Consider the following 15,434-nt stretch of genomic DNA (forward strand, 5'->3'; position numbering starts at 1 on the left):
GCCCCCTTTAGAGTAGAAATGCCCATTTTGCCCCCTCTGTGTTCAAAAAACAAAAAAAAAAAACTGTACCTACTCACCTTGTCCCGTTCCTGAAGCTCACAGTCCTCTCTCCCCTGCAGACACAGATCAATCTGCAGCAAGGTGTGGGCGGGGCTTATGCAGATTTCCGGACCACAGGCTCCGCCCACACACGCTGGCCGCCAGATCTGTGCTTGCAGGCTGAATGAGGAAGCAGGAAGAAGTCTTCCTGCTTCACCATTCAGAGAGCCGCTGGACTAAAGGAGGGGAGGAGCGCGGGGAGCAGAGTGGTAAGTGACAGGACCGCAGCTCCCAGCGTTCCAGCAATGAGCGCTTCCATCTGTATTGATGGAAGCGCTCATTGCTTCTGGACTGTGGCACCCCCTGAGAGCTGGCACCCAGGTGCATGCAGGGGTCCGGACAGCTGGCAACCACAGTCCGGATTCGGACCGCGGTCCGCCAGTTGAGTACCCCTGCTCTAGACAATCACATTATGAAAAAAGTATTTTAGTTTGTTCAAGCAGTTAAAAAACGCTCAGGATCAAAGTTTCTTGTATAATAAGTATAGGGCTCAGAGAAGATTCCAATTCAGACATGCCTGTCCCTCTACAGTGTTATTTGTCAAGGATTGGTGTATGTGTTTAATCTGTACAACATAAACACAATTAGGAACATAAATATCTATAACTTAGATTTTCACGGTCTCCAAATTTTTTCAAATTTAGAATGGTTTCTAAGTTCCCAGTGTGAGAGTTCCTCCATTCTGGCTATGTCATTTACTTTAGCAGACCATTGAAGTCCAGAGGGGATGTCACCCGATTTCCACTTTGTTGCAATAAGTAATCTACCAGAAGCTAGCAGAATTCTTATCAAACTCTTTTCTATGTTTGACAAAGAAGCCGGTAAAAGGGAAAGTAGAGCTATTTCTGGAAGCTAGGGGAGTCTATCCATTGATAAATTTAAGGTCTTTCTAATCTTGAAAAAGATATCTTTCCAGAAATTTGTTATCTTAGGGCACAAATATGGAGGAAGTCTCCCACCTGTGTGAGGCATCTTTAACATTTATTGGAAGTAAGGGCATATATTTTGCTCAGTTTGTGTGGTGTCAAGTACCATCTAGTGAGGAGCTTATAAGCATTTTCTTGTATTGTAATGCATCTAGATATCTGTTTTGGAGCAGCTAACAAAATGCTGACTTTGGTGTCCGAGAATGTCCGGTTTAAATCATTTCCCCATTCTCTAATGTAATATAGAGCGTTAGGTTTATCCATTAAACTGAGGTGTCTTGTTATATTAGCAATTGTTTTTATGGGGGATTTTGTCTGAGTTAGGAGTTCTCATACCATGAGAGATCAGAATTGGACCTGGGATGTGCGAGAAAAATCCTATCTTGTGCTTTTAGGGTACTTTCACACTAGCGTTTTTCTTTTCCGGCGCTGAGTTCCGTCCTAGGGGCTCAAATCCGGAAAAGAACTGATCAGTTTTATCCTAATGCATTCTGAATGGAGAGTCCGTCCTTCAGGATGCATCAGGATGTCTTCAGTTCAGTCTTTTTGACTGATCAGGCTTTTCAGAAAAACGTGGCATGCAGTATTTTTACCTCCGGCCAAAAAGCCTGAACACTTTGACTGAACGTCTGATCAGGCTTTTTTCCCATTGACTTGCATTAACGCCAGATCCGGCCCCGTGTGTTCAGTCAAAACGGATCCGGCTTTTGCATGTTAAACCCGAAAAATGTGGAAAAAAAGTTAAAGTCCATAAATGGCGGATCCGTTTTTTCCAATGCATTTTTTCATTGTGATCAAAATCCTGATCAGGATTCAAATGTAATCTGTTTTAACACGTTTTTCCGGATCCGGCGGGCAGCTCCGGTGTCGGAATTGAACGTCGGATTAAAACAACGCTAGTGTGAAAGTAGCCTTAGGTATTCATATTGCATTGTGTGTAGTTCTTTTATGGATATCTTGGAAGCTAGATAATATTTACTTAGAAATTCCCCAGAATCATCTAATAATTCATCCAGTCTTACTTTACACTCAGCCAGTTGACGGGGTAATGTTTGTGAAGCTTCTTTATCTCTATGTAGGCAGTCCGACACCGTTGTTAATGGAGAGGCGAATTCTAAGCAATATTGTCTGATCTTCACATTACGTAGGGTTTGCAAAGTGTTTGCAAGTAGGAAGTAGTCTCTATGTGTATGAAGTTCTTTTGGATCAGAGAAGACTGGGGATCTCAAGGGCTTATTTATCTGTTCTTCTTCCAGCGTTATCCATTGCTTGTGTAATGGTTTTCTTACCCAATCCATAATCCTACCTAATTGTATAGCATTATATGTTCTCTGTATGGAGGGAAGATTTATTCCACCTTTTATCATAAGGCAGCTACAGAATCCTAAAGGCCAGTCTAGGTTTAATGTTACCCCATATATATCTAGAGCTTATTTTCCGGAATTGATCAAAGAACTCGCAAGGGAGTTTAATAGGTAACGTCTGTAGGAGATAATTAATTTTAGGTACCACTAAAGAATTAAAAATGTTCCTCCTGCCCCACCATGAGATGAATGTAGGGGACCAGGAGTTTAGTATATCTGGGATACTTTTTAGTAGGGGACGGTAGTTGACATTAAATAGTTGTTCTAAGTTAGGAGTGATGTTAATTCCTAAGAATTTTATGTGTTCTTTCGTCCAAAGGAAAGGTGCAGTAATTTGCTTATGACTGTAGATTGTACATTGATACCCAATGCTTGGGATTTAGTAGGGTTTATTTTATAGTTGGATATAAAGCTGAATGAATCAAAGGCTTGTAAAAGGATGGGAAATGCACGTAGTGGATTGGTGATCAACATAAGCAGGTCATCTGCATACGCAGCTTGTTTTATTTCCATCCCTTTACATTTTAAACCAGATACATCTGGTGATTGGCGTATAAATTGGAGTAAGGGTTCTAGTGATAGTATAAAAAGAATTGGTGATAGGGGACAGCCTTGTCTTGTACCATTTTTTTATATTGACCGATTGTGATAATGTGTCATTAACTCTTATTTGGGCACTAGGTGAAGAATACACTGTAAATATGGTGTTGATAAATGTTTCATGGAAGCCAAACTTTGACAGGGTGCTCAGCAGAAATGGCCAAGACACCCTGTCAAAGGCTTTCTCTGCATCCGTACTCAGTAGTACAAGTGGGGAATTTATTTTCTTAGCCAGAGATATGGCATTAATCACCTTAAAAGTATTATCTTTCCCTATTAGGGACAAAACCCCACTGGTCTGAATGAATGAGTGATTGTAATAGGGGTTTTATCCTTGAGGCTAATATTTTAGTTAATATTTTAACATCTAGGTTTAGCAATGAAATGGGACGGTAATTAGAGCATAAGGTAGGATCCTTATTAGGTTTGTGAATCAGTGAGATAGATATCTGCTGAAAGAGTTTGGGGTAAAAATGCATCTCTGCGTGGTTATAGGAATTCAATAGAAAGGGTAATAGAATTTTAGAAAATGTGTTGTAGTATGATAGGGGAAGGCCGTCCGGTCCAGGTGCTTTCCCTTTGGCCATATTTTTTTATGGATGTCAGTATTTCGGTTTCTGTGATTGGTTTACATAAATATAGGGCCTGGTTAGCCGGGAGAGAAGTAAGTTTGAGTTTTTCCAAAAAGGAAGTTGTAAGTTCCTCCTTTTTCTTTTTTGCTTCTTCTGTGTCAGAGATATTGATATTGTAGAGGTCAGAGTAATAGGTGTGAAAAGCCTCCGCAATGCCAACATCATCTGAAGAAACAGAATTGTTCTGATGCTTGACGGCCATAATTCTAGATCTCCTTTTCCTGTGTTTCAACATAGCCAACATAAATTTAGTTGGTTTATTGCCATGAGCAAAAAAATTCTGCCTTAGGGAGAGGTAGAATTTAGCAGACTGTACATTAAGTAAATCTTAGTTCTTCTCTCAGCTTAATCAGTTCTTTTAGGTGTTTTGTGGACAGAGATGGTTTATGTATAGATTCTATTTGCTGTATTTTACTATTCAGAGATGTCATATGTTCCTTCCTAGTTTTGTTTAAATGGGAAGTAATAGATATAAAAAAAAAAACTGATAACTGATTTGTGAGATTCCCCTAAAAATATGGGGAGATATGCTTTCAACATTGTTTAAAAGGAAGTATTCCTTCAGGCTGGTCTCAACTCATTCTGTGATAACTGATTTGTCAAGAATTGTCTCATTCAGCCTCCAATGGAATATCTTGGGACGGCTGTCCGGGACTCTAAAAGACATAAGAACCGGGAAATGGTCTGAATGACTCATAGAACCGATGTTGACCTCTATACATAGGTGTAAGAGAGCAGCCTGAAAGAAAATATAATCAATTCTGTGATAAGAATTGTGTGGAGCTGAATAAAATGTGTAGTCTTTTGTGTCTGGGTGGAAGGTGCGCCAGATGTCCACTAGAGAGTGTTTATGTATTAGTTTGTTAATAGTGGCTAATGTTTTAAAAGGCACCGTAGTTCTCCCTATGGAACAATCATGAGAAGGTTGAAGTGAGACATTTAAATCTCCTGCTAAGATGATCAGGCCGTCTCTAAATATCTCTAATTCGTTCATAACCGTTTCATACCATTGCCTATGGGAAGAATTAGGGGCGTAAATATTAGCCAGCGTGTAGAGTTGGGAGTCTATGTGCCTTTTTATAAAAACAAATCTACCTTTGGAGTCTATTTTGGTATCCACTAAGGAGAAGTTGGTGTGTTTATGAACGCCTATACTAGTACCTAATTTATTAGCGAATTCCGAGGTACTGTGAAACCATAAATTATAAGGGGAATGTGTGAGGTTTGGTGTCCTATGGTGTTTAAAATGAGTTTCCTGTAGAAACACTATCTGTACTTTTTCCTTGTGAAAGTGTCTTAAAATTTAACTTCTTTTAATTGGGGATCTTAGTCCTCTGACATTGTATGTCGCTACTTGTAAGTTAGCCATGTGATGAGTAAGTTTGTGATAGCGGTTCTTACCACATTGTCTGAGTGATAAGGCATAGATTGGGTTGGCTCGTCTGAATGGAAGTCTCAGAGTGTAAATTGAGGAAGGATGTCTAGGAGGAAGAAAAGAACAAAAACCATTAACTGGCAATTTTCAACATAAGGAACTAAACATAAAACAATGACACAAAATATCCTCAATAGGACATAAATGTAAGGGAGATCTTTTGTCTCCAGGAGAGACCAAAACAGGTCTTTACACCAGAATGCTTTATTCCGATGTAGAAGGAGGATAAAATGATAAAACATATATTGGGTAGTGTAATGAATAAAGGAAAAATTGGTCAGTGAGAAGAATAGGGTGTGAAGTATAAAGACTGAAAACTATATTGAAAAGATGAAAAGCATAAAGTTATTCGAAAGGAGAGGTAAAGAGCATATTGGACTACTTCTCCATGATCGCGTTCACTACCTCCGCCCACTCTTCGTTTAAGGACCCAAATTGTAAACCTCTATGGAGGTATTATTGCGTAGCTATTGTGGATCAGAAAGGGAGTCGACACCATCGAGAAAAGCGCATAAATAGTTAAGAAAAGGAGAACCGAGGTCCTCAAAGTGACTATAATATCAACTCAAAGTTAATAACAGGACTCTTCATCCATCTCCCTCTGATAAGATGCGACGAGGTGTCAATTTGCCTTGTCTTTTCTTCTGTCTTGATGATTTCCCGTTGCTGACTGTTTCCCATGGATTTGGAGGTGTGATTTCCGAAGGGATGCAAATGTCAGAATTTGTTGACCAGTCAGGGACATCTAGATCATCAATGTCCATAATTTTTAGGATGTGTTTTAATGATCAATCTTCTTTCTTTCCATTGGAACAATAGTCCAAAAGGAAAAAGCCATCTGATGGCAATACTCTTGTGTTTGAGATAGTCAGTAAAGGGTTTTAGCAAACGTCTTTTTTGCAGTGTGGCGGGGGCCAAATCTTGAAACAGCATTATTTTCGCTCCTTGATACTCTATATTTTCACATTCTCTCACTTTCCTCATTACCAACTCTTTTCGAGAATAATTCAAGAACCTACAAATAATGTCCCTAGGTGGTTCATTTGGTTTAGCCCGGTGAGCTCTTTCTAGTATTATTGGATCCACATATTCTTCTCCTAGCAGAGAGGAGCATATTTCTTGCACCACTTTGGGAACCGCTTCATTAGCTACTGACTCTGGAACGCCTCTGAAGCGTATGTTGTTACGGCGACCTCGGTTCTCTTGGTCCTATATATGGTCGTAGAGGTAGTTGATATGTTGCTGGTATGAGTGGAGAGCCTCTGAGTTTGTTTTCGTATAGTTCAATAATACTAATTGGTTGGCTTCCAGATTCTCAACTCTATAGCCCACTTGTTGCATTTCTTTTTTGAGGTCAACAAGTTCTTCCAATATAGGATTAACTGCTTTGGTCAGAGCCTGTGAAATAAAAGATCTAGAGATGGGAAGTTCAGAAGATGTTTCCATTGTATCTTCAGGATCACTCTCATTATCTGCTTGTGAATAGGGCAATTTTGAAACAGCTGACTTATTGTTAAACACGTTAGCATTGGATTTTTTCATCATGTATTTATCAAGACCAGATTGATGCGTAAGTGAGAGTTGGCGTTTTTTAGGTGGATCTGGTCTAGATCCAGGATATCTTCAGATCTTCACCATAAGAATATTTTAAATGGCCTCCGCAGGTAGATTCTTCTTCTCACATAACCTTAATGAAGGTGTTAAATAATTATAGCATTATATTGGCTGTGTAGATAACACTATTACAGAGATGGGAACGTTGGAGTGTATTGAAAGTTCATCAGGTAGGTGAATATCGCCACCTACTGGATAGATCGTGTTTATTATCTCAGAAGTTCCAAATACTCTTTATGTTACTTAAATTAAGTGAAATTCTGAGAGTTCTCAATGAATTGTATTAGATTGGAACAATAGTCCAATAGTTCTCTGTTTTGAGAACATAGTTATATTTAAAAAAAAAACTTAGTTATATAAAAAAAATATAATGACTCTGGCAGAGATTTCTTATGTTTGACCTGAGTAAACGTTCAAGTGTAATGTACGTCCACATATATTTATTCAGATTCTGTAATAATAGTGATGGACGAGTATAGTCCTCTTAAATGTAGATGAGTGTGAAGTATCGCTGGTATTACAGCGCTTGTCGGTGATTAAGATGGCGTCGGCTTCACTCCTCACCACATTCCAGCCGGGCATGAGAAGATGGAGGAATTGAGCGGCAATTTAACTGAATCAATGCCGCAGGCCCAGCTAAGGTATACTCTGTATTACTCCTATGAAAAACTTACTGCGATCCAGAGATGTATCTCTGTAACGGCGTCTGTTCAACCACTATGTGCGGCGATTTACTCCATATCGCCGCCTCTGCAGTGATGTGGTATTTCAGCGGTCCGATTATATGGCACCGGAGGGTCCGTTTATGTTATCTCACCTTTGTTAGTTGTCCGGTCAGTTTGGGGTGAGTGGTGGACCGGTGTTTAAGTCCGGGCGACTTATTTATCTTCACAGGGCGCCTCGATTTGTTAGGCTTCTTCCTCCAAAACAGGCTGGGTCCGCTGTACAGCATAACTCACTGACGATGATAAGGCAAATCCAGAGGGCTTGCTGTTTATAGCACTGTGAACCTCCGGAGAGCGGCTGTATTCTGTGGCTAGGCGCCAAAATAACATGCCGTGCTTCCCGGTGTGGTGTAGGCTACAACCACAAACCACCTCAGATATCCTCATAAAAGTTCTCTCTCTGGATTCCTGGTGGTGTACTGGACCTGGATCTGCACTTTTTAGTGTAAACAATCCAAATTCTAATTAAATAAATTCAGTTTTCTCCAAACTGCCTGCAGAGCTGCTTCCACTCATCTCTGCAGCTAGCTCCGCCCCGACTTTTATCAATTTACTAACATCATCTCCTAGCAACCATGCGGAATTCTTGCCCGTGTGAAAGGGGCCTTAGGGTCCAGTGACACAACCATATTTCTGGGTCCGCATCCATTCCGCAAATTTGTCTGCATCCGTAGTTCCGTTCTGTGGCCCCACAAAAAAGATAAAGCATGTCCTATTATGGTCTGCAATCGCGGACAAGAATAGGCATTTCACTCATAGTAAAATGCGGACCGCAAAAGACTTATGGTCGCGTGATTGGACCCTTATTCTGCTGAAAATGCTCTCAAATGCCAAGCAGGGCGGGCTTTGTTTTAAGCACTTGGAACAGCAAAGCCCGCCCAGCTGGCCACTTGGAAGACATTTTCAGCAGTATAAGGGTCCATTCACACGTCCACAAAATGGGTCCGCATCTGTTCCGCAATTTTGCGGAATGGGTGCAGACCCATTCATTTTCAATGGGGCCGCAAAAGATGCATACAGCAGACAGTGTGCTGTCCACATCCGCACTTCTGTTTCGTGGCCCCGCAAAAAAAATTCAACATGTCCGCAGCCACAGACAAGAAAAGGCATTTCTATTATAGTGCCGGCCATGTGCGGTCCGCAAAATGCGGATGTGTGAATGGAACCTAAGGGCTCAGTCAAACTAAATGCAATCCTTTTTTTTTTTTTTTTTTGCAGACATGCTGTACTGTCTCCAAAAAAACGACCGTATGCTGTCTGCAAAAATGCAGATCTGTTTTTTTGGGAGACAGTTCAGCATGTCCGCAAAAAAAGATTGCTTTTTTTTTTTTTTTGCTGATCCATAGACTTCAATAGGGCCATGTCCTGATTTTCACTGACAAGTTTAATTTTTTCTGCTGTGCCGTGCAATGGAAGAAAACGCCCCATAGAATTGAATGGGACAGCATCTAATCTGCATAAAAATTGATCCGCATTTTTGCGGATAGCTTACGGCCATCTGAATGAGCCCTGGACATGGAAAAAGTACACAAAGGTATGTTTGGAATGCATTTGCAAACTTCTGTTTGTCAAAATTATTTTAGTTATATTGGTGAAAATTGCGTGACAGACTCCCTTTAACAGCACAAACTCGTTGATGCATATACTTGTTGTATGTACATTGGTATTTACATCGTTTTTATATGTAAACCTCTGCATGTCAGTTTAAGGTGCAGTTTCTTATTTTGATTATTTTTTTTATAAAAATTACTGTTTGTCACAAAGTTACATGAAGGTGGATATGGTTGTCAAAAGTCAATCAAGACCACTGCAATCATCAAGTTGTCTGCTTTCAGGAAATGTATAGGATTTGGGGGTGCACTTAGCTTTCAAGGACTGTAATCCCTGTACCTTATAAATTGTATTAGTGTTTTTAAAATTTCCAGTTTAAAACAAGATTTTTTGTTTTACCAGTTGTGATGATCTTATTAAAAAAAAATCCACAAACTCTGCACATCTCAAACTTTTATTTTTCAGAGGTGTGGCGCTTTCTACTTGGGTTACATCTTTACCCACTAATATCAACTTTAATGCAATTTTGTAAAAATTACATTTTAATGCAAAGTTGCATAAAAGTGTCTTTGTGTCCTGGTTACCAGGGCTGAAAAATGATGTCCAAACACTCTGGCAACGGAAGGGTTAAATATACAGGAAAGAAACCACGTTTTTCTAAAAAATAAAAGCACTGACTACAACTTTTTTTTTTTTTTCCAGTTCGTTCTATTGGATCAATTGCCCTTCGAAAAGCAGAGAACATTGATTATAGATATCACTTTGATGTTTTCAGCGTCAATTTCAATGAGGAACTTGTTGCACTTTATGGAGGTAGCCTGCAGAAACAAACCCAATTTGTTCATGTATGCATTAAAGCAATCCTACGCCTTTATAAGGTAAGATTTATGTCAAACGTTGTCTCTCAGTACTAACCAATCAGGAACTCCTTTCCTAAATAAGCTTGGTTTGCTATTCTGATAATCACCTCCGTCTTTTTCTCTTGTTGTCCCTTCCTCTTCCCCTCACTCCATCCCATCCCCTGTATTTCCCTATTTCTCTTTAAGTATCCCATTCTTTCTGCTGCTGTCCTTTGTGTGGTTAAGGCCTCATGAACACGACCGTTGTCCGGCCATAACCATATTGCTGCCGGGCAATATGTTTTTTTTCTCCATGCCTAAGCACTGCAAAGAATTACAAGTAGAACATGTTCTATTCTTTTGCGGTGCGGACGGATCACTGTCCCCTTCAAGTTGAATGGATCTGGAACCATCTCCAGCAGCCGCACGGATGTTGCAAATTGTGGTCCCCAATGCACGGAACGGCCAAGCAAAGTAAAAGCAATGCAGTAACAGGCACAGGCCAGACAGCAGAGGTTCAGAATATAGTAAACCCCCAGAGTTCAGTACAATGGCAGACAACATATCAGCACACCTTTTGAAGGAAACTTTTGCTCAGGCACTCTCCAATAGGGGAAGGTGTGTGTGTATATATATATATATATATATATATATATATACAGTCATGTGAAAAAATTAGGACACCCTTTGAAAGCATGTGGTTTTTTGTAACATTTTTAATAAAAGGTTATTTCATCTCTGTTTCAACAATACAGAGAGATTAAAGTAATCCGACTAAACAAAGAAAACTGAAGAAAAGTCTTTTCAAGATCTTCTGTAAATGTCATTCTACAAAAATGCCTATTCTAACTGAGGAAAAAGATAGGACACCCTTGCCCCTAATAGCGAGTGTTACCTCCTTTGGCTGAAATAACTGCAGTGAGACGGTTCTTGTAGCCATCTACCAGACATCGGTCTGAGGAAATTTTACCCCACTCCTCAATGCAGAACTTTTTCAGCTGTGAGATGTTTGAGGGGTTTCTTGCACGTACAGCCCTTTTCAAGTCACCCCACAGCATCTCAATGGGATTCAAATCTGGACTTTGACTTGGCCATTCCAGGACTCTCCATTTCTTCTTTTTCAGCCAATCTTTGGTTGATTTACTAGTATGTTTTGGGTCATTGTCATGTTGCATGGTCCAGTTCCGCTTCAGCTTTAATTTTCTAACTGATGGTCTCACATGTTCTTCAAGCACCTTCTGATACACAGTAGAATTCATCGTGGATTCTATGATGGTGAGCTGACCAGGTCCTGCTGCAGCAAAGCAGCCCCAAACCATGACACTTCCACCTCCATGCTTCACAGTTGGTATGAGGTTCTTTTCTTGGAATGCTGTGTTTGGTTTACGCCAAACATGTCCTCTGCTGTTGTGTCCAAATAATTCAATTTTGGACTCATCTGTCCAAAGAACATTATTCCAGAAGTCCTGGTCTTTGTCAACTTTATCTCTGGCAAATGTCAGTCTGGCCTCGATGTTTCTCTTGGAAAGCAAAGGTTTCCTCCTTGCACACCTCCCATGCAAGTTAAACTTGTACAGTCTCTTTCTGATTGTAGAGGCATGTACTTCTACATCAACAGTAGCCAGAGCCTGCTGTAGTTCTCGAGATGACACTTTAGGGTTTTTGGAGACCTCTTTTAGCATCTTGCGGTCTGCTCTTGGGGTGAACTTGCTGGGGCGACCAGTCCTGGGCATGTTGGCAGTTGTTTTGAAAGCCCTCCACTTGTAGACTATCTTCCGGACAGTGGAATGGCTGATTTCAAAATCTTTTGAGATCTTTTTAAATCCCTTCCCAGACTCATAGGCTGCTACAATCTTTTTTCTGAAGTCCTCTGACAGCTCTTTTGCTCTCACCATGGTGCTCACTCTCACTTCAACAGTCAGGAGCACACCAAACTAAATGTCTGAGGTTTAAATAGGGCAAGCCTCATTCAACATGCAGAGTAACAATCTACTAATTATGTGCACCTGGTGTGATATACCTGTGTGAGATCTGAGCCAATTTAAGAGGGAATACATGTGAGGGTGTCCTATCTTTTTCCTCAGTTAGAATAGGCATTTTTGTAGAATGACATTTACAGAAGATCTTGAAAAGACTTTTCTTCAGTTTTCTTTGTTTAGTTGCATTACTTTAACCCCTTCCCGACCGCAATCTGTATATATACGTGATAGCTGCACATACCCCGTGCAGCTACCACGTATATATACGTTCTGACAGCTCTTTAATCCAAGCGCTGCAAAGAGCTTGGATTATAGCTTCTGCCCGAGGCTCTGCTGCTGTCACGGACAGCATACAGTGCAGTAATGCCGGCAAGGGACCAATCAGAGTGGCCCCTTGCCGGCAATCGATCCGATTGATTAGTCTGTGCAGACTAACCAATCGGATCGCGGCAGTGTTAAAATGCCGGTTTCAGGCTCTGATCTGTGCTCTGCGGATCAGAGCCTGAAATTAGTGTCCTTGCAGCCCCCTATCTGTGCAGCCCCCCGCCCCCGATCTGTGCGTGCAGACACTTACCCCCCTGCCCCGATCTGTGCAGGCCCATCTGTGACCCCTCCGTCTGTTCCTAGTGCTGCGGCACTGCCCCCTCCTTGAGTCCGCCCCCTGCTGCCTTGTCATACCTCCCTCCCCCCCTCCCCCTTCCAGCGCTGACCCCCGTCTGCCCCCCTACTGTTTGATGGCGGCGGCTCCATTCCTGAGCCACCGCCATCATCAGAGTGTCAGCTCTATGCTGACACTCTGCTGTAAATTCTGTGACCCCATAGATGCTGCGGCAGTGGCATCTATGGGGTTAATAGAGGGAGGGGGCTCCCTCTCTCCACCATCGGGGCTGCTGCGCTGCGATGGCAGCCCCGATGGTTGCCCTGGCAACCGGACGCTTTGCAAAAGCGTCCGCTGTTGCCACCGACAGGGCATCTGAATGTATTACACTTTGCAATGCAAGAGCATTGCAAAGTATAGTACAGCAATCAGCCCCACTGGATCTTCATGATCCAAGAGGGACTTGATAAAAAAAAGTGAAAAAAAATAAAAGTAAAAATTATTAAATAAAAATGTAAAATTAAAAAAAATAACATTTTCCTATAAAAAATTAAAAATGAAAAAACTACACATATTAGGTATCACCACGTCCGTAACGACTGTCTCTATAAAGATATCACATGATAGACCCCGTCCGATAAACACCATAAAAAATAAAAAATAAAAACTGTGTAAAAAAAAGCCATTTTTGTCACCTTACATCACAAAAGTGCAACAGCAAGCGATCAAAAAGGCGTTTGACCGCCAAAATAGTATCAATCAAACCGTCACCTCGTCCCGCAAAAAATGATACCCTATTTAAGACAATCGCCCAAAAAATAAAAAAGCTATGGCTCTCAGACTATAGAGACACTAAAACATAATTTTTTTGGTTTCAGAAATGCTATTATTGTGTAAAACTTAAATAAATAAGAAAAAGTATACATATTAGGTATTGCCACGTCCGTAACGATCTTCTCTATAAAACTATCACATTACCTAACTCCTCAGATGAACGCTGTAAAAATAAATAAATGAAAACTGTTCCAAAACAGCCAATTTTTGGGTCACCTTGCCCCATAAAGTGTAATAATGAATGATCAAAAAATCCTATGTACCCAAAAATGGTACTAATATAAACCTCCACACTTTCTGCAAAAAACGAGCCCCTGCACAAGACGATGGGCACAAAAATAAAAAACATATGGCGTTCAGAAAACCAATCCAGCACAATCTGCCTTCCAAAAATTGTATGGCATTCCTTTTCTTCTGCGCCCTGCCGTGTGCCCGTACAGCAGTTTACGACCACATGTGGGGTGTTTATGTAAACCGCGGAATCAGGGTAATAAATATTGAGTTTTGTTTGGCTGTTAACTCTCAATGTGTTAAAGAAAAAAAAATTATAAAATGGAAAATCTGCCAAAAAAGTGCAATTTAGAAATTTCATCTCCATTTTCCTTAAATTCTTGTGGAACGCCTAAAGGGTTAACAAAGTTTGTAAAATCAGTTTTGCGCAACATAAGGGGTGTAGTTTCTACAATGGGGTCATTTATGGGGGGTTTCCACTATGTAAGCCCCACAAAGTGACTTCAGACCTGAACTGGTCCTTAAAAAGTGGGTTTTGGAAATTTTCTTAAAAATTGTAAGAATTGCTTCTAAACTTCTAAGCCTTGTAACGTCCTAAAATAATAAAATTACATTTCAAAAATGATGCCAACCTAAGGTAGACATATGGGGAATGTTAAGTAATGAATATTTTATTAGGTATGACTTTCTGTTTTAGAAGCAGAGAAATTGAAATTTGGAAAATTGTGAATTTTTCCAAATTTTTGGTAAATTTGGGATTTTTTCATAAATAAAGGTGAAATATATTGACTCAAATATATGACTGTCATGAAGTACAATGTGTCACGAGAAAACAATCTCAGAATGTTGTGGATAAGTAAAAGTGTTCCAAAGCTATTACCACATAAAGTGACGCATGTCAGATTTGTAAATTTTGACCTGGACACTGGGGCATCAATGACCCTTGGTCATGAAAGGGTTAATCTCTCTGTATTGTTGAAACGGAGATGAAATAACCTTTTATTAAAAATGTTACAAAAAACCACATGCTTTCAAAGGGTGACCTAATTTTTTCACATGACTGTATATATATATATATAAAAAAAAAAAAATATATATATATATATTATAGATAAAATGTCTAAATGTTAAAATGTCAGGTTTCTGTGATGTAAAAAAACGAGACAAAGATAAATAATTTCAGAACTTTTTCCACCTTTTAATGTAACATAGTACATAAGTACATAACATAGTACATAAGGCCGAAAAAAGACATTTGTCCATCCAGTTCGGCCTGTTATCCCGCAAGTTGATCCAGAGGAAGACCCCTCTCTAGTAGCTATAGCCTGTAATATTATTAAGCTCCAGAAATACGTCCAGGCCCCTCTTGAATTCCTTTATTGTACTCACCATCACCACCTCCTCAGGCAGAGAGTTCCATATTCTCACTGCTCTTACCGTAAAGAATCCTTTTCTATGTTTGTGTACAAACCTTCTTTCCTCCAGGCGCAGAGGATGTCCCCTCGTCACAGTCACAGTCCTGGGGATAAATAGCTGATGGGATAGATCTCTGTACTGACCCCTGATATATTTATACATATTAATTAGATCTCCCCTCAGTCGTCTTTTTTCTAAAGTGAATAACTCTAATTTTGATAATCTTTCAGGGTACTGTAGTTGCCCCATTCCAGTTATTACTTTAGTTGCCCTCCTCTGGACCTTCTCCAGCTCTGCTATGTCTGCCTTGTTTACAGGAGCCCAGAACTGTACACAGTACTCCATGTGTGGTCTGACTAGCGATTTGTAAAGTGGTAGGACTATGTTCTCATCACGGGCATCTATGCCCCTTCTGATGCAACCCATTATCTTGTTGGCCTTGGCAGCAGCTGCCTGACACTGGTTTTTGCAGCTTAGTTTGCTGTTTATTAAAATTCCTAGATCCTTTTCCATGTCAGTGTTACCGAGTGTTTTACCATTTAGTATGTACGGTTGACTTGCATTTTTCCTTCCCATGTGCATAACTTTACA

The 15,434-nt window shown here is 40.3% G+C and overlaps 1 protein-coding gene across 1 annotated transcript in view; it reads left to right on the top strand.

Annotated features, from left to right (window-relative positions):
* LOC122945418 (GPI inositol-deacylase-like) overlaps positions 1-15,434 on the top strand; it is a 657,393-nt gene that overhangs the window by 193,103 nt on the left and 448,856 nt on the right. The window contains exon 3 of the mRNA XM_044304488.1: positions 9,649-9,824. Coding sequence (XP_044160423.1) covers positions 9,649-9,824 — 176 coding nt within the window. The remainder of the gene's footprint in view (positions 1-9,648; positions 9,825-15,434) is intronic.

This window comes from Bufo gargarizans, chromosome 8 (genome assembly GCF_014858855.1).
Source record: "Bufo gargarizans isolate SCDJY-AF-19 chromosome 8, ASM1485885v1, whole genome shotgun sequence".
NCBI lineage: Eukaryota > Metazoa > Chordata > Amphibia > Anura > Bufonidae > Bufo > Bufo gargarizans.